Source organism: Sycon ciliatum, chromosome 5 (genome assembly GCF_964019385.1).
Source record: "Sycon ciliatum chromosome 5, ocSycCili1.1, whole genome shotgun sequence".
Lineage (NCBI taxonomy): Eukaryota > Metazoa > Porifera > Calcarea > Leucosolenida > Sycettidae > Sycon > Sycon ciliatum.
The window spans coordinates 19,091,753-19,114,430 of NC_088647.1; the positions used below are offsets into that span (position 1 = coordinate 19,091,753).

General features: G+C 47.2%; 2 protein-coding genes across 4 annotated transcripts; one reads left to right on the top strand and one right to left on the bottom strand.

The window, feature by feature from the left end:
* The first annotated feature begins 1,547 nt into the window (after window positions 1-1,547).
* Window positions 1,548-6,988, top strand: LOC135817933 (uncharacterized). Of its 2 annotated transcripts, XM_065331235.1 has the most exons (7): window positions 1,548-2,426; window positions 2,603-3,248; window positions 3,444-3,688; window positions 3,896-4,413; window positions 4,593-4,737; window positions 4,898-5,571; window positions 5,748-6,988. In XM_065331235.1, exons 1-7 carry the CDS (start codon window positions 2,000-2,002, stop codon window positions 6,507-6,509), a joined length of 3,417 nt encoding a protein of 1,138 aa, XP_065187307.1. In that variant the 5' UTR covers window positions 1,548-1,999; the 3' UTR covers window positions 6,510-6,988. The 2 variants fall into 2 exon arrangements, with proteins under 2 accessions (XP_065187307.1, XP_065187308.1); XM_065331236.1 differs by lacking the exon at window positions 1,548-2,426 and having other exon boundaries at window positions 3,072-3,248; window positions 3,473-3,688; window positions 5,748-6,981.
* A 3,823-nt stretch (window positions 6,989-10,811) lies between these two features.
* Window positions 10,812-16,122, bottom strand: LOC135817934 (uncharacterized). Of its 2 annotated transcripts, XM_065331237.1 has the most exons (7): window positions 15,273-16,122; window positions 14,451-15,096; window positions 14,011-14,255; window positions 13,286-13,803; window positions 12,962-13,106; window positions 12,128-12,801; window positions 10,812-11,951 (listed from the first exon to the last, which is right to left on the bottom strand). In XM_065331237.1, the coding sequence occupies exons 1-7, from the start codon at window positions 15,697-15,699 to the stop codon at window positions 11,190-11,192; spliced, it is 3,417 nt and encodes a 1,138-aa protein (XP_065187309.1). In that variant the 5' UTR covers window positions 15,700-16,122; the 3' UTR covers window positions 10,812-11,189. The 2 variants fall into 2 exon arrangements, with proteins under 2 accessions (XP_065187309.1, XP_065187310.1); XM_065331238.1 differs by lacking the exon at window positions 15,273-16,122 and having other exon boundaries at window positions 14,011-14,226; window positions 14,451-14,627.
* Between the last annotated feature and the right edge of the window lie 6,556 nt (window positions 16,123-22,678).

The following is a 22,678-nucleotide window of genomic DNA, read 5'->3' on the forward strand; positions in this document are numbered from 1 at the left end:
TTGAATTGGTTTTGTAGCTACCTGTCTGACAGAATACAAACTGTTAGAGTTGGTCAGGAACTTGGACAGTCACGCCCATGCTCCCGAGGAGTGCCCCAAGGCTCCGTTCTGGGCCCAGTCTTAATTTGTATCTACATTCGCGACATAACACCCTGTTTTAGGTTTAGCCAAGACCAGGAGTATGCTGATGATATTGCATTTTATGTCCGGCGACTGTGATACTGTGTTGGAGCGTCTCACTGCGGACCTTGCTGCTCTGGACAGCTACCTTACATGGAAGGGACTGGTTCTTAACCCTGATAAGACACAATTTCTGCTGTTACGTCGCCCAACTAGTCCCTTACCCACCACTGTGTCCATATCATGCCGCAACTCCACTCTCATCCTGCGCACACAGCCAAATACCTGGGCCTCATTGTGGATGAGCACTTGGCATTCGATGCTCAAGTAGAGCGAGTTTGCATTGCCGTCAAGCAGAAGGTCGGAGCCTACAAGCATGCCAGGCAGAACCTGAACCACAGAGCGCAGAGTCTTTTCTATCTATCCATTATTCAATCCACCCTTGAGTATGCTAGCTCTGCCTACATTAACTGTCTATCTCATCGTTCATACAACCAGCTGATCGCAGCCAGCCGTACTAGTCTTAAAAGAAAATTTGCCCTTGACCGCAGAACTCCCACTGAGACACTGTACGCTTACACCAAGATCTACACACTAGAGCAACGCTTAAATTTCAAGCAATACGTCTTTGTCTTTCGCTGTCTGCATGGTTTATCTAGCCCACTTCTCAGCCTCCTATTCACTCCCCGCTGCACTGGCCCACATTCTGCTGCCACAACCCGGGGCCAAGCTACAGTTGCTCTTGCCTGCCTGTCACTCCCGGTATGGTTTCCATTCCATTGCGTATCTTGGTGCCGACAGGTGGAATGCGCTGCCTCCATCTTGTCGCCTGGCCGAGTCGCCTGCTTTGTTTCGCGCAAAGTCTCATTTAGGGTTCCCAGTAAAAAGGCAACATTGTCTGTTGGGAAATCCCTAACAAAATAAGAAAAATAATAATAATAATAATAATAATTGTTTTCTAGGTCGCCCTCGCTTCGGTCTTTGTTGTTGTGCGCAAGGTGGAAGTATGTGACGTGGTGTGTGTTGTTTGATGCGTGCGTTCAGGTGCTGAACAGTCCTACCAACATACCGACTAGCGCATTGTCGGCATTCAAAGTTGTAAATAAGATGACTAAGGTGAAGGGCTGGTAGGACATCCTTCCGCACCGTAAACGCACGCATCGTCGTAAAAACTGGCACAAAGTGTACTGCATAGTATGTTCGACGAACAACGGACTTGACTGCACTACAAACTTTAGTCGACTCCTGTCCTTTCCAAGGCAAACATAAATAGACGGGACAACGAGCAGGACCAAACAAAGGAGCCTTAGTAGTTTGTTCCACTTTCAACAACTTCTGCAACAAAAACTCAGGGTAACCGTAGTAGTTAGTGCGGGGCGGGTTCTGGTGCACTTTTTGACCTTTGACCTTTGGGCCAAATAAGGCACACTGTGTCGGGCTCGTTTGGTCTGGCTCGGGGACTCCCCCAGGGTTTGACCTTTGACCTTTGGGTTAAATAAGGCACACTGTGTCGGGCGCGCTTGGTCTGGCCCCGGGACTCCCCCAGGGTTCGACCTTTGGCCCTGCCATGCCATAAATGTCATCATGTTCTTTTCCGTGGCGACCGTGCACTTGTGCACGTTCGGTGCATTCGCACCAGGGAGTAGTAAAATACGTACTACTCCCTGATTTGCACATCGTAGATGTGCAGTGAATGACATATTGCGCATGCGCGCATAAGTACGCGGAGCGTGCGACCTTCAGTGGCCCTGCGTGTGGAAAAGACGTATACACCAGGTGTACACGTGTCATTGTAGGGTGATATAGCCGACCTCATATACGCTGTACGGGGAGATTATTTCCTCAGTATGTTGTAGGCAGTGCTGGAGGTGACGTGACGATGGCGGAGCCAAGTGCAAAACGATCTAGGCAGCCCAGACAGCCCACCTCGAGTGCCGTGCGTGGGTTTTTGAAAAAGTTTTCTTTGCCAGGTTCAGGCACTGATCCTCTCGTCTTTTTCAGCAGCCATCATGACGAGCTCCGACAGGTTCTGCTCGAGGAGCTTCAGTCTCACCCTTTCAAGGTGGTTTTAGTTTTGAGGGTGGAGATGACACGAGAGTCGGCCACGGGTAGTACGTCTGCCGTCCCGTTTTTTAGAAGTAGACCGGCTCGGATCCTCAGCGAAGGGGACATTGATAGTGCAGTCAAGACGATGGTGGCGAGGATCACTGGTCTTATTGATAAGTGGATGCAGAACGGATCCAACTGGACCGTTTCTCGAGTGAGACAGCTGGATGTGTCGACAGCAAAGTACACTCCTCTTCGAGGTGAGTTTCTGTTCATCCGGCAGTGTTTGTTCGAAGCCTGTCGAATTTCTTGTGGAAAGTTGTAGATGTATGTTTTGTACCAGATGTACAGTTTTTCGTGATTGTCGAGAGGGTGTAGTTGTGATGTGGTGTTACTCTGAGCAAAGCCTTCGTTGTATTTTTGTGGTGTTCTGTAGGTGGTGCAGCTGCTATCCCGCCGAAATTAGAAAAAAAGAAGGCCATCATTAACGTAAAGAACAACGATGACAGGTGTTTGATGTGGGCGTTGTTGTCAGCGCTGCACCCCGTCGAACAGAATGCTGAGCGTGCATCCAAGTACACCCAGTATGTTGATGAGCTGCGGTTCGATGGTGTGATGTTCCCTGCAACGCTCCGTGATGTACCCAAAGTGGAGTTACAGAATGGTCTTGCAATCAATGTGTTTGGCTACGAGGGGAATCTGTACCCACTCTATCTCAGCGAGCGACAGGAGACTCCAATCAACCTCCTTCTTCATGACAACCACTTCACATGGATAAAAAACTTCAGTCGTGCATGTGAGAATAAGAACAAGCGGGCAACACACTACTGCTTGCGATGCCTCTCCGCACACAAAACAGCAGACTCCCTGCAGCATCACAGCGAGAGATGTCAGGTGATGAAGCCCGTGCCAGTCGTCATGCCCACAGCAAAGGACAGAATCCTCAAATATACAAATTTGAAGCACAGGATGGTGGCTCCATACATCATTTACGCTGATACGGAGGCCATCATTGAGCCGATGGAGGAACAGCATGGCAGCAGCACTGTACGCACAGCCCGTCATGTACCATGCAGCATCAGGTATGTTTTGTTGTTGGTGTTGTTTTTGACTAATGTTTGCTGTACTCATGCCTGCACAGTGCTTCCTGTTATTCCTTCTTGTCTTGTTCTCCCCTAATTGTGTTCGTGTTGTAGTATGTGCATTTTGTGTGATTCCATTTTTTTTTTAAAATCACTCATTCTTACTTTCCTTCTTCTTCTTTTATGCTCTTGTAGATATGCTGCCATCCGATCCAACGGTGAAGTCCGTGGCGAGTTTGACGACTGCAGTGAGAATGCCATTCACAACTTTTTCGACAGTCTCAAAGAGTTGGAAGGCAGTATCCAGGAGGATTTGGCTGATATCAAGCCAATTCGCATGACGGCAGAACTGGAGCTTGAGTTTCAGAACGCAGTCAACTGCTGGATATGTGATGAAGTACTTGGAGAAGATCGTGTTCGTGATCATGATCATCTCACTGGTAAGTATTATAATTTTTTGTTTATTTTTGTTGTTTTGCAGTTGTGTGTAGATATGCGCATGATGTGTATAGTGCATTTTCATGTCTTTGTAGCTGTTTGCATCTGTGTTTTATCATGGTGTATTGAATTGTATTGTCTGTGGTATCACCTTCACTGTAGATGTTTACCATGTTTGTGTATTCCCCTCTTTCTGAATATCTGCACAGGCAACTACCGCGGTGCTGCACACTACCAGTGTAATATTCAGCTAAGTATCTACCCAGATCGCCAGATCATTCCGGTTGTGTTTCACAACCTGAAAGGGTACGATGCTCACCACCTCATCGCCCACATTGGTATGACCGAGGTTGAAGAGGTGGAGTACGAGGACTCTAACCAGCGTAAGCGGATTAAGAAGGTTGGTGAGATCAGTGTCATCGCCAACAACATGGAGAAATATATTTCATTCAAGTGGCGTCAGTACCGCTTCATCGACTCCATGGCCTTCTTGAACTCCTCTCTTGACTCGTTGGTGAGCAACACCCCGGAAGATGCGCTCAAGCTTACTCGTACATTGGCCCATCATGACCTTCTCCTGCGTAAGGGTGTCTACCCCTACGAGTACATGGACTCCTTTGCTCGGTTTGATGAGACACAGCTGCCACCTAAATCAGCATTTGAGTCTAGTTTGACTGGAGAAGGTATCAGTGATGCCGACTATGCCCATGCTCAGAACGTATGGCAGGTAAGCAGCTTGTGCCTTCTGTATTGTGCTCTACTTATGACTTTGAATGCTGTTGTGATGTGCTCTACTCATTTTTTTGTACTCATTGCTCTCTATCTGTGGATGCTTGTGTGCATGTGTGTATGGATGCTTGCGTGTGTGTGTGTGTGTGCGTTGTTGTTTTGTTTTTCGTTTTGCAGACATTTGAGTGCAGTACAATGGAGACCTATCATGACCTCTATTTGCAAACAGATGTCTATCTTCTAGCAGATGTCTTTGAGCATTTCCGCAAGACGGCATACAAGACGTATGGGTTGGATCCAGCCCATTACCTTACTCTCCCAGGTATGTTCATCAGTCTTTGTTGTTGTCCAATGTATTCTCTCCTTTAGATGGTGTTCTCTGTTAGTATTCTTGTGCTTTCTTGTCGGTGTATTTATATACTTTTTGCATGGTGTATTGACTTTCGTGTTTGTGTTCTGGTGTGTTGTATGGTGTTATGTAGGATATGCATGGGATGCTCTACTACGGTTCACCCAGATTGAACTGCAGCTGCTCACGGATGTAGACATGCATCTGTTTGTCGAAGCCGGTCTACGTGGGGGCATCTCAATGGCGTCGCAGCGGTACGGCAAGGCCAACAACCCAACGATGGATCAGTACAATTCTGCCGAGCCCACATCATACCTGCTATACCTTGATGCCAACAACCTGTATGGCTGGGCTATGTGCCAGAGTATGCCGACATCCGAGTTTGCCTGGTGTGACAAGAACCTGTCCGAGATACTGGCACACCCTGTAGATTCGAGCACTGGGTTCATTGTGGAGTGTGATCTTGAGGTACCCTCTTCGCTGCACCACTACTTCAATGATTATCCACTCGCACCGGAAGTGATGAGAACATTCTCAGATAAGCTATCACCATACCAACAAGCACTTGTGGAGGAGCTCAAAGTGTCAGCCGTAGATGGAGTCAAGTTGACACCCAGTCTCCTACCCAAGTCCAAGTATGTGTTACACTACCGTACACTGCAGCTGTATTCGCGTCTGGGCATGGTGGTGACCGCTGTTCACAAGGTGTTGGGATTTCAGCAGAGTGCCTGGATGGCTCCCTACATCAATCTGAACACTGCACTTCGCACGAGGGCTACAACCGACTTTGAGAAGAGCTTTTACAAGGTAAATGCAACCGTTGTGTGCAGTCTTGTATGTTGTTGTTGTTGTTGTTGTTGTTGTTTTTGTCGCATGTATGGTGCAAGTGTGACGTGGAGTATGCTAATTGAAAAATATGCTGATGTGAAGGAATGGCATGATATGATTCTCATGTGTCATGTTTGCCTGTTTGTGTGCTGCAGCTGATGAACAACTCAGTCTTTGGCAAGACGATGGAGAACGTTCGTAATCGAATACGCATCGATCTCTTGCGAGAAGAAAGTGAGGAGCAGGTACTGAGGGCAGTGAGCAAGCCTACATATGTGCGGCACGACATTTTCCCGAACGGGCTTGTCGGAATAGAAAAGCAGCACACTGAGATCAAGCTCAACAAGCCGGTCTATGTGGGTATGTCGATACTAGACCTGTCAAAGGTACACATGTACTCCTTCTACTACGATGTGCTGAAGGAGCAGTATGGTAGCAGAATCCGGCTGTTGTACACCGACACCGACTCTGTTATTGTGCACATCACCACCGGTGATGTTTATGCAGAGATGGATCTGTCTCTGTATGACACCAGCAACTTTCCCACTGACCATCCTCAGTACACTTCTGCCAATAAGAAAGTGGTTGGCAAATTCAAAGATGAGCTTGGTGGGAAATCCATGGTGGAGTTTGTAGGTCTAAGATCGAAGATGTACTCCTACATCGGACAGGAATCGGCCAAACGGGCCAAGGGTGTGCGAAAGGCAGTCCTGGCAAATACCATCACCCACAAGGACTACGTAGATGCACTGCTCAGTCATCGTGTGTCTTCCAGGCCTATGACGGGTCTCCGATCACATTGCCACACAGTGTATGAGGAGGTAACCACCAAGGTGGCATTGTCTCCATTCGACTGCAAGCGGTACATACTGGATGATGGCATGGCCACACTTGCATATGGTCACAAGGACATTTAATGGACAGGACCCCACATTGAACATGTTTCATCATTTTCATACAAAAACTCCCCGCCGTTCTTCTGTCATTAATTCCTCCTATCTTGGCGTGTCGGGCCGGCTCCAACAATATACATTTTTTGTTAAATATTTCAGGCTTGTGCCTCAATCATATTGCAGGATATAGTGCATCGTGCGGTATAATAATCTTCATTGTATCATCAAATATTACCCTACACACTTTGGTTTGCAGTGTGTGCACAGCATAGTCCATATATCATCAAATTGATCAAGTTCAGTATCTGCGGGCATACATTTCCCCAGCTTGAGAAAATGCTTATATACTTGCGTAAATTTATGCTCACAATGATTACATTAAAATGAGATTAACTCTGCCACACATTATATTACCAGACACTGTTGTTGTTGTTGTCGTCGTCGTTGTTGTTGTTGTTGTTGTTGTTGTTGTTGGTTGTTGTTGGCTGTTGTTGGCTGTTGTTGGCTGTTGTCGGTTGTTGTTGGTTGTTGTTGTTGGTTGTTGTTGTTGGTTGTTGTTGTTGGTTGTTGTTGTTGGTTGTTGTTGTTGGTTGTTGTTGTTGGTTGTTGTTGTTGGTTGTTGTTGTTGGTTGTTGTTGGTTGTTGGTTGTTGTCGGTTGTTGTCGGTTGTTGTCAGTTGTTGTCGGTTGTTGATTGTTGTTGGTGGTTGTTGTTGGTTGTTGTTGTTGGTTGTTGTTGGTTGTTGTTGGTTGTTGTTGGCTGTTGTCGGTTGTTGTCGGTTGTTGTTGGTTGTTGTTGGCTGTTGTTGTTGGTTGTTGTTGGTTGTTGTCGGTTGTTGTTGTTGGTTGTTGTTGTTGGTTGTTGTTGGTTGTTGTTGGTTGTTGTTGGTTGTTGTTGGTTGTTGTTGGTTGTTGTTGGTTGTTGTTGGTTGTTGTTGGTTGTTGTTGGTTGTTGTTGTTTGTTGTCCCATGGGACAATGAAACTACAAAGGAAAGTGGCTACTGACGAGGCACCTGTGACCACGCCAATGCCTGAAACTGATGAAGCTGAGGAACGGAGGATCCTTGAGTTGGCCCTTAGCCGACTTGAGCGTGATTAACGCAGTGTTTACACTCTCCTCAGCAAATCCCATCAAATCGGAGCACATGTTGACGGGAGCTTAGAGTTGGCACTGCTCAGTAATGGCAAAATAATTTAAATGGCCGCCAAGACCTTGCTCAATAGGCGGAAGAGTCACCTGTATGCAATACGTTGTATATGTCGTGTGTGTGTATTGTATATGCATTGGGCTCGAGTAACTCAACAGCATTCGCTCAGTAACACTCAACACTCCCACCATCAAATGGGAATACACGTGTTGAAGCAAGCTTAGAATGAGCGTTACTTGGTAATAACAGAATGAACCCGATGACCTACATGTACGTAAACAGGTGGCTAAATCACTGGTACACAAATGCATTCGGCATGAGATAAGCATTAACTCACTCATCAACTGTAATATGTTCCATGCGGTCGCCAGGTGTGTGTCTCTGCTAGGTAAATGGACGGGATAAGGTATTATGTTCAGTTCATGTTCGAGTCCGTTGTAGTTTTGACAGAGATCGAGATGTCACGCTGGCTGCTGAATTGGATGACGGCAACGCAACCCAATAGTGGTCAGGAAGTTGGTCCACGAGCTGCTGTTGTCCAACGGAAAGATGATACTAGTGATAGTGACGAAGATGAACGCAGAAGAAAGTGTTAAATTTGTTCTCAGGAAGAGGAAGAGAGTGACGATATCATCCTTGCTCCTACCTGTCATGTTGAATCCAGGATTTCTGGGTTTTGTAGGATCGTTGCCACGCAAGCGTCGGTTCTGGTCGGCTCATGCTGATGGCGACGATGATGGTGTTTGGGAAAAAGAGATCTTGGGGATATGGAGTAGACTTGGACAAGACTTCCAAGGTGTCGAAGATGAGAGGTTCATCGAAAAGTTTCGAGTGACCAAATGCACATTTCTGGCTGTGCACGATTTGGTCAAAGATACCATTGATTGTCAGACGACGCACTTGCGCAAGTGATCTCTGGGAAAAAACGTCTTGCAATATTCCTCCAATGGATGGCTCATGCCGAGGAATTCCAGCAGTTGGCAAAAGAGTATCGCATTGATACTTCTACAGTCCATAGCATCGTGCAAGCGTGTGTATCTACATTCCGGCAACTTGCCCCTAAGTTCATTGTCTTTCCCCAAGACCAGCTCAATGTAGCTGACGTTGTCTCCGGCTTTAAATCTCTGTGCCACCTACCTGGCTGTGCTGGTGCCATTGACGGCACTTTCATGATTTTCATGTTTCATGAAAATCATGAAAGTGCCGTCAATGGCACCAGCACAGCCAGGTAGGTGGCACAGAGATTTAAAGCCGGAGACAACGTCAGCTACATTGAGCTGGTCTTGGGGAAAGACAATGAACTTAGGGGCAAGTTGCCGGAATGTAGATACACACGCTTCCACGATGCTATGGACTGTAGAAGTATCAATGCGATACTCTTTTGCCAACTGCTGGAATTCCTCGGCATGAGCCATCCATTGGAGGAATATTGCAAGACGTTTTTTCCCAGAGATCACTTGCGCAAGTGCGTCGTCTGACAATCAATGGTATCTTTGACCAAATCGTGCACAGCCAGAAATGTGCATTTGGTCACTCGAAACTTTTCGATGAACCTCTCATCTTCGACACCTTGGAAGTCTTGTCCAAGTCTACTCCATATCCCCAAGATCTCTTTTTCCCAAACACCATCATCGTCGCCATCAGCATGAGCCGACCAGAACCGACGCTTGCGTGGCAACGATCCTACAAAACCCAGAAATCCTGGATTCAACATGACAGGTAGGAGCAAGGATGATATCGTCACTCTCTTCCTCTTCCTGAGAACAAATTTAACACTTTCTTCTGCGTTCATCTTCGTCACTATCACTAGTATCATCTTTCCGTTGGACAACAGCAGCTCGTGGACCAACTTCCTGACCACTATTGGGTTGCGTTGCCGTCATCCAATTCAGCAGCCAGCGTGACATCTCGATCTCTGTCAAAACTACAACGGACTCGAACATGAACTGAACATAATACCTTATCCCGTCCATTTACCTAGCAGAGACACACACCTGGCGACCGCATGGAACATATTACAGTTGATGAGTGAGTTAATGCTTATCTCATGCCGAATGCATTTGTGTACCAGTGATTTAGCCACCTGTTTACGTACATGTAGGTCATCGGGTTCATTCTGTTATTACCAAGTAACGCTCATTCTAAGCTTGCTTCAACACGTGTATTCCCATTTGATGGTGGGAGTGTTGAGTGTTACTGAGCGAATGCTGTTGAGTTACTCGAGCCCAATGCATATACAATACACACACACGACATATACAACGTATTGCATACAGGTGACTCTTCCGCCTATTGAGCAAGGTCTTGGCGGCCATTTAAATTATTTTGCCATTACTGAGCAGTGCCAACTCTAAGCTCCCGTCAACATGTGCTCCGATTTGATGGGATTTGCTGAGGAGAGTGTAAACACTGCGTTAATCACGCTCAAGTCGGCTAAGGGCCAACTCAAGGATCCTCCGTTCCTCAGCTTCATCAGTTTCAGGCATTGGCGTGGTCACAGGTGCCTCGTCAGTAGCCACTTTCCTTTGTAGTTTCATTGTCCCATGGGACAACAAACAACAACAACCAACAACAACCAACAACAACCAACAACAACCAACAACAACCAACAACAACCAACAACAACCAACAACAACCAACAACAACCAACAACAACCAACAACAACCAACAACAACCAACAACAACCAACAACAACCAACAACAAACAACAACAACCAACAACAACCAACAACAACCAACAACAACAACCAACAACAACAACCGACAACAACCAACAACAACAGCCAACAACAACCAACAACAACCAACAACAACCGACAACAACCGACAACAGCCAACAACAACCAACAACAACCAACAACAACCAACAACAACAACCAACAACAACCACCAACAACAATCAACAACCGACAACAACTGACAACAACCGACAACAACCGACAACAACCAACAACAACCAACAACAACCAACAACAACCAACAACAACAACCAACAACAACAACCAACAACAACAACCAACAACAACAACCAACAACAACAACCAACAACAACAACCAACAACAACCGACAACAGCCAACAACAGCCAACAACAGCCAACAACAACCAACAACAACAACAACAACAACAACAACAACAACGACGACGACAACAACAACAGTGTCTGGTAATATAATGTGTGGCAGAGTTAATCTCATTTTAATGTAATCATTGTGAGCATAAATTTACGCAAGTATATAAGCATTTTCTCAAGCTGGGGAAATGTATGCCCGCAGATACTGAACTTGATCAATTTGATGATATATGGACTATGCTGTGCACACACTGCAAACCAAAGTGTGTAGGGTAATATTTGATGATACAATGAAGATTATTATACCGCACGATGCACTATATCCTGCAATATGATTGAGGCACAAGCCTGAAATATTTAACAAAAAATGTATATTGTTGGAGCCGGCCCGACACGCCAAGATAGGAGGAATTAATGACAGAAGAACGGCGGGGAGTTTTTGTATGAAAATGATGAAACATGTTCAATGTGGGGTCCTGTCCATTAAATGTCCTTGTGACCATATGCAAGTGTGGCCATGCCATCATCCAGTATGTACCGCTTGCAGTCGAATGGAGACAATGCCACCTTGGTGGTTACCTCCTCATACACTGTGTGGCAATGTGATCGGAGACCCGTCATAGGCCTGGAAGACACACGATGACTGAGCAGTGCATCTACATAGTCCTTGTGGGTGATGGTATTTGCCAGGACTGCCTTTCGCACACCCTTGGCCCGTTTGGCCGATTCCTGTCCGATGTAGGAGTACATCTTCGATCTTAGACCTACAAACTCCACCATGGATTTCCCACCAAGCTCATCTTTGAATTTGCCAACCACTTTCTTATTGGCAGAAGTGTACTGAGGATGGTCAGTGGGAAAGTTGCTGGTGTCATACAGAGACAGATCCATCTCTGCATAAACATCACCGGTGGTGATGTGCACAATAACAGAGTCGGTGTCGGTGTACAACAGCCGGATTCTGCTACCATACTGCTCCTTCAGCACATCGTAGTAGAAGGAGTACATGTGTACCTTTGACAGGTCTAGTATCGACATACCCACATAGACCGGCTTGTTGAGCTTGATCTCAGTGTGCTGCTTTTCTATTCCGACAAGCCCGTTCGGGAAAATGTCGTGCCGCACATATGTAGGCTTGCTCACTGCCCTCAGTACCTGCTCCTCACTTTCTTCTCGCAAGAGATCGATGCGTATTCGATTACGAACGTTCTCCATCGTCTTGCCAAAGACTGAGTTGTTCATCAGCTGCAGCACACAAACAGGCAAACATGACACATGAGAATCATATCATGCCATTCCTTCACATCAGCATATTTTTCAATTAGCATACTCCACGTCACACTTGCACCATACATGCGACAAAAACAACAACAACAACAACAACAACAACATACAAGACTGCACACAACGGTTGCATTTACCTTGTAAAAGCTCTTCTCAAAGTCGGTTGTAGCCCTCGTGCGAAGTGCAGTGTTCAGATTGATGTAGGGAGCCATCCAGGCACTCTGCTGAAATCCCAACACCTTGTGAACAGCGGTCACCACCATGCCCAGACGCGAATACAGCTGCAGTGTACGGTAGTGTAACACATACTTGGACTTGGGTAGGAGACTGGGTGTCAACTTGACTCCATCTACGGCTGACACTTTGAGCTCCTCCACAAGTGCTTGTTGGTATGGTGATAGCTTATCTGAGAATGTTCTCATCACTTCCGGTGCGAGTGGATAATCATTGAAGTAGTGGTGCAGCGAAGAGGGTACCTCAAGATCACACTCCACAATGAACCCAGTGCTCGAATCTACAGGGTGTGCCAGTATCTCGGACAGGTTCTTGTCACACCAGGCAAACTCGGATGTCGGCATACTCTGGCACATAGCCCAGCCATACAGGTTGTTGGCATCAAGGTATAGCAGGTATGATGTGGGCTCGGCAGAATTGTACTGATCCATCGTTGGGTTGTTGGCCTTGCCGTACCGCTGCGACGCCATTGAGATGCCCCCACGTAGACCGGCTTCGACAAACAGATGCATGTCTACATCCGTGAGCAGCTGCAGTTCAATCTGGGTGAACCGTAGTAGAGCATCCCATGCATATCCTACATAACACCATACAACACACCAGAACACAAACACGAAAGTCAATACACCATGCAAAAAGTATATAAATACACCGACAAGAAAGCACAAGAATACTAACAGAGAACACCATCTAAAGGAGAGAATACATTGGACAACAACAAAGACTGATGAACATACCTGGGAGAGTAAGGTAATGGGCTGGATCCAACCCATACGTCTTGTATGCCGTCTTGCGGAAATGCTCAAAGACATCTGCTAGAAGATAGACATCTGTTTGCAAATAGAGGTCATGATAGGTCTCCATTGTACTGCACTCAAATGTCTGCAAAACGAAAAACAAAACAACAACGCACACACACACACACACGCAAGCATCCATACACACATGCACACAAGCATCCACAGATAGAGAGCAATGAGTACAAAAAAATGAGTAGAGCACATCACAACAGCATTCAAAGTCATAAGTAGAGCACAATACAGAAGGCACAAGCTGCTTACCTGCCATACGTTCTGAGCATGGGCATAGTCGGCATCACTGATACCTTCTCCAGTCAAACTAGACTCAAATGCTGATTTAGGTGGCAGCTGTGTCTCATCAAACCGAGCAAAGGAGTCCATGTACTCGTAGGGGTAGACACCCTTACGCAGGAGAAGGTCATGATGGGCCAATGTACGAGTAAGCTTGAGCGCATCTTCCGGGGTGTTGCTCACCAACGAGTCAAGAGAGGAGTTCAAGAAGGCCATGGAGTCGATGAAGCGGTACTGACGCCACTTGAATGAAATATATTTCTCCATGTTGTTGGCGATGACACTGATCTCACCAACCTTCTTAATCCGCTTACGCTGGTTAGAGTCCTCGTACTCCACCTCTTCAACCTCGGTCATACCAATGTGGGCGATGAGGTGGTGAGCATCGTACCCTTTCAGGTTGTGAAACACAACCGGAATGATCTGGCGATCTGGGTAGATACTTAGCTGAATATTACACTGGTAGTGTGCAGCACCGCGGTAGTTGCCTGTGCAGATATTCAGAAAGAGGGGAATACACAAACATGGTAAACATCTACAGTGAAGGTGATACCACAGACAATACAATTCAATACACCATGATAAAACACAGATGCAAACAGCTACAAAGACATGAAAATGCACTATACACATCATGCGCATATCTACACACAACTGCAAAACAACAAAAATAAACAAAAAATTATAATACTTACCAGTGAGATGATCATGATCACGAACACGATCTTCTCCAAGTACTTCATCACATATCCAGCAGTTGACTGCGTTCTGAAACTCAAGCTCCAGTTCTGCCGTCATGCGAATTGGCTTGATATCAGCCAAATCCTCCTGGATACTGCCTTCCAACTCTTTGAGACTGTCGAAAAAGTTGTGAATGGCATTCTCACTGCAGTCGTCAAACTCGCCACGGACTTCACCGTTGGATCGGATGGCAGCATATCTACAAGAGCATAAAAGAAGAAGAAGGAAAGTAAGAATGAGTGATTTAAAAAAAAAAATGGAATCACACAAAATGCACATACTACAACACGAACACAATTAGGGGAGAACAAGACAAGAAGGAATAACAGGAAGCACTGTGCAGGCATGAGTACAGCAAACATTAGTCAAAAACAACACCAACAACAAAACATACCTGATGCTGCATGGTACATGACGGGCTGTGCGTACAGTGCTGCTGCCATGCTGTTCCTCCATCGGCTCAATGATGGCCTCCGTATCAGCGTAAATGATGTATGGAGCCACCATCCTGTGCTTCAAATTTGTATATTTGAGGATTCTGTCCTTTGCTGTGGGCATGACGACTGGCACGGGCTTCATCACCTGACATCTCTCGCTGTGATGCTGCAGGGAGTCTGCTGTTTTGTGTGCGGAGAGGCATCGCAAGCAGTAGTGTGTTGCCCGCTTGTTCTTATTCTCACATGCACGACTGAAGTTTTTTATCCATGTGAAGTGGTTGTCATGAAGAAGGAGGTTGATTGGAGTCTCCTGTCGCTCGCTGAGATAGAGTGGGTACAGATTCCCCTCGTAGCCAAACACATTGATTGCAAGACCATTCTGTAACTCCACTTTGGGTACATCACGGAGCGTTGCAGGGAACATCACACCATCGAACCGCAGCTCATCAACATACTGGGTGTACTTGGATGCACGCTCAGCATTCTGTTCGACGGGGTGCAGCGCTGACAACAACGCCCACATCAAACACCTGTCATCGTTGTTCTTTACGTTAATGATGGCCTTCTTTTTTTCTAATTTCGGCGGGATAGCAGCTGCACCACCTACAGAACACCACAAAAATACAACGAAGGCTTTGCTCAGAGTAACACCACATCACAACTACACCCTCTCGACAATCACGAAAAACTGTACATCTGGTACAAAACATACATCTACAACTTTCCACAAGAAATTCGACAGGCTTCGAACAAACACTGCCGGATGAACAGAAACTCACCTCGAAGAGGAGTGTACTTTGCTGTCGACACATCCAGCTGTCTCACTCGAGAAACGGTCCAGTTGGATCCGTTCTGCATCCACTTATCAATAAGACCAGTGATCCTCGCCACCATCGTCTTGACTGCACTATCAATGTCCCCTTCGCTGAGGATCCGAGCCGGTCTACTTCTAAAAAACGGGACGGCAGACGTACTACCCGTGGCCGACTCTCGTGTCATCTCCACCCTCAAAACTAAAACCACCTTGAAAGGGTGAGACTGAAGCTCCTCGAGCAGAACCTGTCGGAGCTCGTCATGATGGCTGCTGAAAAAGACGAGAGGATCAGTGCCTGAACCTGGCAAAGAAAACTTTTTCAAAAACCCACGCACGGCACTCGAGGTGGGCTGTCTGGGCTGCCTAGATCGTTTTGCACTTGGCTCCGCCATCGTCACGTCACCTCCAGCACTGCCTACAACATACTGAGGAAATAATCTCCCCGTACAGCGTATATGAGGTCGGCTATATCACCCTACAATGACACGTGTACACCTGGTGTATACGTCTTTTCCACACGCAGGGCCACTGAAGGTCGCACGCTCCGCGTACTTATGCGCGCATGCGCAATATGTCATTCACTGCACATCTACGATGTGCAAATCAGGGAGTAGTACGTATTTTACTACTCCCTGGTGCGAATGCACCGAACGTGCACAAGTGCACGGTCGCCACGGAAAAGAACATGATGACATTTATGGCATGGCAGGGCCAAAGGTCGAACCCTGGGGGAGTCCCGGGGCCAGACCAAGCGCGCCCGACACAGTGTGCCTTATTTAACCCAAAGGTCAAAGGTCAAACCCTGGGGGAGTCCCCGAGCCAGACCAAACGAGCCCGACACAGTGTGCCTTATTTGGCCCAAAGGTCAAAGGTCAAAAAGTGCACCAGAACCCGCCCCGCACTAACTACTAACCGTTCTTAACGAAAACTGACCGGAGAAAGTCAAGCTCTTCCTGCAGCTTACAGGACGAACAAATACGCTTCGCACGGTCTACAAGGTTACGCACTAAGTTTACTTTATATTGAGACGAACAATAAGAGTCATATACAATGTACTGACCAGTAAACGTCGGCTTACGATAAACGGTTGTCAGAACGTCACTACTCGTTTTTTCCACCAGCACATCGAGAAATGACAACTTGTTGGACTGTTCATGCTCACATGTGAAACGAAGGGCAGGGTGAATACCATTTACCACGTCCAGAAACTCGTTACTACGCTCCTCATTATTAAAATATGTGAATGAGTCGTCAAAGCATCAAACAACACACACCACGTCACATACTTCCACCTTGCGCACAACAACAAAAAAATAATAATAATAATAATAATAACCATAAATGTGGAAGAGAAAAGGACATATGGATACGAGTTAAGAGTAACTCTCCATCATTTGGCTCAACATCCGAGTTTCAAATTGCACACCTGATGAGCCGTCACGAACCATACGGCGAAACGTACGTCGTGTGAAACCACTTGCTTTGTAGTCAACTAGTCCATCACAATGTCATGCATGAGGAGTACTGTAGGAGTTTGGCTCTCGGCTTGTACAATTCGTTTTCGCAAAGCTTCCCTTTCTTTACTTATCTTTGATATTTATGACCCACCCAAGTTGGGTGGTGTGCTGCTTTGATGCTTCGAATTGTAGTTAGACCGCTTTGTCAAATATCGTACTGGTCTCGTCATCGTCCAGTAACAATCGACATTCTTTGTTCCGTTGGGACTGTGGCTTTTGCTCGTTTTCGTTGCGCTTGCCTTCCCTTCTTTGGTCTTTTCCATAACCTTGAACCTTCCAAGTTGGAAGGCTGTCGGTTAGCGCTACGGAGATGTGTTAAAGCTAGGTGTCAGGACGTCGAATGTTTCAGTACTCTGTCAGTTTTGTGCCTAGTTATTGCACTTTCTGACTGTATATAGTATCATGTTACAGTGATGGAGAGTTACTCTTAACTCGTATCCATATGTCCTTTTCTCTTCCACATTTATTTTTGGCTCAACATCCGAGTTTCAAATAATAACCATACCATAACAATTACACAAGTGTAAATTTCCTCATGCATAACTTGATCCAAAGTTGGGTACATTACCGGTGCTAAATATTTATCAGAACAACTTACCGTCGCTGTCTTGAATCCATCCGCCGATGGGCGTAGGCACATCGGGCTTCGGTTGCAAAGCCAGTCGCCACACAGTAGCCTGGTAATTAGCGCGTGCTGTGTGGACATTATGTAGCTCTAACACATCTCCAGTGCGTAAGCCAACAGCCTTCCAGCTTGGAAGGTTCCAGAACCTTGAACCTTCCAAGCTGGAAGGTCCAATCAGTGGACAGAGCCAGTACTACTACCAGGTAGTATCATCAGGCGATGTTTTATGGCTCTACCATCAGGGGAAATGGAAAGAGGAAGGCACACGGCAGAGACTTATCTGGAGCTGAATGACCTGAACCACTTTCGGAAAGGACAGCGACGAACGAAAAACCAGGACGTTGCATAGAAGCAAGTAATTCCTTCAAAGAAATCCACGCCGAGCATCGCCTTTTGAAAAGTTTTTGAATTGTGGTGTCGTTTTCTTCTTCCTTTCCTAGTCAGAGGTGTTTCACATTTTTGCGCGCGCTCTCTTTTCTCTCAATGGTTGCATTCATGATTTTTCGCCCAGTGAGCCAAAAATATTACGATATCTCCTGCCTGAAATTGTCGATTTGTCGTCGGATATATTCCCTTCTCCTGAGGCTATGACACAGCTTTGAGATGTCCGACAACTTCAGACATACTCACTGTTAGGTACTTGAAGGGTTGGCGAAGAGTGTTTGTGCTCCCTACGAAGTGGTACCCAAATTTTCGATTTCGAGATCGGGATCCCGGACTATCAGCTGTGTACTTGCATTTGTTATCTCGTCCCGATTGTTTGAGTGTTTATGATGATTCCCACTTCTCTCTACTGTGTCGTGCCCGTTATGTCCAGCAGTTGAAGGTCCTTGAAGCTGTTTGTATTCGTACGCATAAGCCCGATTTGTGTAAGCAAAAAGAACATGTTTTAATAGCACTTAGGTTATGTTCGTGAGTTTGCACCCCGTGTTCATGAGTTGTTTCTGCACTGTTCATGCCCGGTTGTCACACTTACTCTTTATTTTAGTTCTCACTTTTTGTAATACTTACCACAAGTTACCCGTCATGTGTCACACTTCTTTGGATTTTTAACCTTTGTTTTTCCCTTGATCTCTTTAGTTCCGTATTTCCACTGATGATCGGAGCCTGAAAATCGATTTTGGAAACACACAAAACCAAACCTTGAACAAATTGTCATGTTGCGTGGTGATGTCTGCGGCATTCATACTTTTCATAACTGTCATGAAACGTTTTCAAATTTTGTCCAAAAGTAAAAATAAAACTACATGTATAGGAAGCTAGAGAAGGCTATTCTCCAGTTGTACACTCTGGTTTATGTGGCTTACGGTTGGGATTTTTGTAGCTCCAGTCGATGACGGCTTTTTGTTAGTTTATGCTAGCGGCCTTGTGCCTGTCAAACGTGCCTGATGCAGAGTAGTGGACGATGTTGCCGCTGCAACGGCAAATCCACCTGTGTCAGATGTGAATGCAACAAGGCTGGCCGCCTTTGCACAAACTGCTATCCTTCGGCGAAGGATCATTGCCGAAATTGAACCCCAACACCCAGCTCCCAATCGACAGTTGGGGAGGCTCGTACAGGTAGCAGTTTTGAAGCTGCTACGGGAACCAACGGACGTACAGATGATACGGTAAATGTCACGGATCAACAGCCGCAAGAAACTCGCGGATCGGCCACAGTGCATGTGGCTGTCGAGCAGAACGCGGACGAGATCACCGCGGCTCATGCAGCCGCGAGTGCACTCACAACAGCACTGTTGAATGACTGCCGGAACCCGCCGTGTGTCCCTGCTGCATGCGCACCCGAAACCTGTGAAATAGGCAGTGACAGTGACACTGACCCTTCGCTCCAAGAGGATGCTCGATTACTAGCGGAAATTGCCCAAAGCTTACCCACAGAGGATGTACACGAACCGGCATCTCAAGACTCTGAGATTCCTCCCTTCACACAGTATGACCTACCTGATTACACTACCTCGAGGAAAGTTGGTTTCAGACTTGGAGATCTGGAGGAGGCTGCTTCAGAGGCAGCCATCACAGAAGCTTACGATGAGGCAGTTCACTTCCATCCTAACGCCTTCAGCCCACCACGAGGGTCTGTCGGAAAGGCATTTGTGTCACAACTGAGCCGCTATTTATCATGTTTTGGCAACGCTGGGACGTATGATGGACTGGCTATGAAAGTAGCCATGGTGTTTCAGCAGCTTCTCTTGCAGAAGCCCCATACTCCAACACCGATCTCGCTATCCTCTATTCTGCAACGCCGCCTCAACTCTTGGAACAATGGAGACTTAGCCAGCTTACTCCACGAGTGCCACACCATCCAGCAGCAGTTGGAAGACTATCACACCCGACCACATCCAGGCAGCCAGAATGAGAGCGAGGCCAAGAAATTTGCATCTTTGGTCAACAATGGAAAACTGTCAGCCGCAGTACGTGAGTTGGACGGTTCGGCAGCCACTAGGCACCGGCGGATAATGCTAGTTATATGAGGAAATTGTGCTACTAGCACTGCTAGTTATTTGGAGCGATTATGCTAGTTATAATGCTAGCAGTGCCGACATTGTCCAAACTGTGGGACACGCATTTGACATCAATGACTTGTGGGTAGAGAAGTTCCTGCATACTCCGTACTGCTACTCCATTAACAGCGGCACCGTCACGGACCACAGCGAGCACTTTCCCAGAAGACAGTTGAAGTTTTGTAGATAGGACAGTGATCAACTCCCGTGACAACTCCAGGCCTGCCAGACTCTTTGCCAGTACATGGAAGCGAACAAGTCTCTGATGAATCTTGAAATCCGCATCCACATACCGCAGAACCACTGCAAGTGCCTCTCCCAGGCGGGAAGTTCCATCAAATATGACAGCCACATACGGTGCACCTGATATCTCCTTCTTTAATTCATCTTCCTCCTTGCAGTGCAGGAATGGAATCAGCTGAGCCATGTGAGTGCTATATGTTAAACGTCCGTAACCACTCTCCAGGAGAGGGCGCAGGTAATCCACCTTACTGAGCGGAATTTCAGCCTTTAGGAAAGCCTCAACAACGTTGGCCCACCGAACAACAACATCTTCGGACACAGCTTGTGACAGACCGCTTCCCGCCAGGTCAGACGTGCTTTCACTTGAAAACTTTTTCCACGAAATAGTTATTGCCTGTTGGTGAAGTTTCGCCCGCTTCTTACTCTCCTTTCCTTGCACATGTCGTTGGCTATTCACATGCGCTTTCACAATGCTGTGCTTGATACTGATCGTCAAGTTACAAGCTGTGCAGTAGAGTTTCCCCGCAAAAACTGAGAGGTACTCGCCTGGGAATTCTGCTATCCGATCGTGGGTGCTGCGTCGAGGAGCTGCGGTGGATTTCCCAGCTGACACTCTCACGCGCTTTGCTTCGGAATTCTGGCTCGAGTCGCTCGACTTTCCACTTCTTGCAAACGACCTTTTGCGGGCAATAGCAGCTGGTTGTGCTGCTGGAAGACTGTCGGCTGCCGCGTTCTTTTCCAAGTCAGAGCTTCCCTCTTCGCTAACAAAGCCATCACTCTCACTGCTCTCATCTTCTGTTTCAAAACCAGAGCCTCCGTCTCCCGTAGCTGCCATCGGGCCAACAAATTACGACAAGCTACGACAGTACAACTAGTTTGCTCACTTATAGCGAAGGACTCACCACTTTTATAGTTAATTTCACTGTCAACAACGACTCAACATGCTAAAGTTGAAGGCCAAAATAATTACAAACTACCGTTCTTACTTGGAAAAGACTCGCCGTATCATTGACATTGAACTTCAAGACAAGCATTGCAAATTTGGAAATCAAATTTGCAAAAAGTGTGCACAATGCTATATTTAGCTCCAAGTTTTTTTTTTTTTTTTTGAGTCTGTAAAAGCCTCTTTTACGGGCGAACAAAACACAATTTGCCATGGCGGAGGATTGAAAACAAATCACATAATGATGACGTCGCATGTGATCAGACAGCAAGAGAAGCATAGCATAGTCCGCACAATCACGGGGCAAGGCTCAACGGGACACCCTAGCCTCCACGACAGCCAGGGAGGCACAGCCATCCATTGGAGGCTGCCAAACTCGGCGAGCCCCACGCAGACACATGACACTCGAACGCAGCAGGGCGAAAGACAGCCTGCAGCGGAGGTGGGCAATTAGCACAGAATACGCCTCCCTCCCACGTAGCGACTGGAGATGTGCAATCCGGCTCACCAGTGCAGCGGCACCCTTGCCGCATCCTCCGGTGGAAGAGAGCACAAAGGGGAGAAAAGTGGATCGCTCCACTTCTCGGACTCTCCGATCATATCGACGCCGTTTCTCTTGCTCATGTTGCCGGTAGCAGCCAGAGAGAGAGGAGGTGCGGTTCGAAGACGCATAAGGGTTGAACACCCGTACATCAATAAAAGTGCGTTCGAACCGACCCCCCCAAACTCCACTGGCCACCACATCCAAACGAGCTTGATCCTCGGTTGATGCTGACCGGAGCTGAAACTGCTCCCCAGTCAGGGGTTGGAGATGTGGCTCCACTGCGACGTTGTGGGCGACACCCTTCAATGAGCTTGCCAGTATGTCGCGCACCTCGTTGTGGCGGATCGAGGGGAACCCACCGAAAGGACAGGACAAGGCGTGAGCAGTGGTGAATGCCTTCTCGCAAACACAGGTGGTGGGCAGGCGAGAAGGCGTCCAACCGTAACGGAGGCAGAGGCCATCCCGGAATTCCCCCTTCGACAAAGCGAAGCCATGGCGAGCGATGGGTCGGCAGGTAAGCCAGCTTGATGCTCCCTTCTCCTCTGCCAGACTGATAGCGAGATCGAGTTCGCTGTGTTCGGTGCGGAACGTATCGGCAGCTATCTTCATTGCCTTTCTGGCCTCAGAGCGAGCCTGACTCTTGGCCCTGCGGACACAGGCAAGAGCATCATCGAGGTGCTCTTCTTGCGCCATGATCTTGTCGTACAGCGCAGTGGTGATTAGCCTGGAGGTGCCGTACTGTGAGCCAAAAGTGGCAGGGTTGGCCACGCCGAGGCCTCCATGCCGGCAGGGGAAAGTGAGCAAAATGCGTTCAGCTTCACTGGGCGCCGTCCGTCCACTAATGGCAGGGATTAGGCGGCGGTGGATGATGTCCTCCAGGGGTGCCAGCTGTTCTGCAGCACCATCGAGAACCCGACACAGGAAGGACCACCGGTGTTGGAGGCTGTTCACCAGTGCAGAGTAAGCTGCTTGAGGCTGTGACCGGGCGAAATCTGTCA

Bases quoted from the DNA above. Each gene is read 5' to 3' on its own strand.
- LOC135817933 (XM_065331235.1), top strand. From the start codon at position 2,000: ATGGCGGAGCCAAGTGCAAAACGATCTAGGCAGCCCAGACAGCCCACC. The intron at 4,414-4,592 runs GTAAGCAGCTTG...TTCGTTTTGCAG, and splicing joins ATGCTCAGAACGTATGGCAG to ACATTTGAGTGCAGTACAAT. The intron at 4,738-4,897 runs GTATGTTCATCA...GGTGTTATGTAG, and splicing joins CCATTACCTTACTCTCCCAG to GATATGCATGGGATGCTCTA.
- LOC135817934 (XM_065331237.1), bottom strand. From the start codon at position 15,699: ATGGCGGAGCCAAGTGCAAAACGATCTAGGCAGCCCAGACAGCCCACC. The intron at 14,256-14,450 runs GTATGTTTTGTT...ATGCTCTTGTAG, and splicing joins CATGTACCATGCAGCATCAG to ATATGCTGCCATCCGATCCA. The intron at 11,952-12,127 runs GTAAATGCAACC...TGTGTGCTGCAG, and splicing joins TTGAGAAGAGCTTTTACAAG to CTGATGAACAACTCAGTCTT.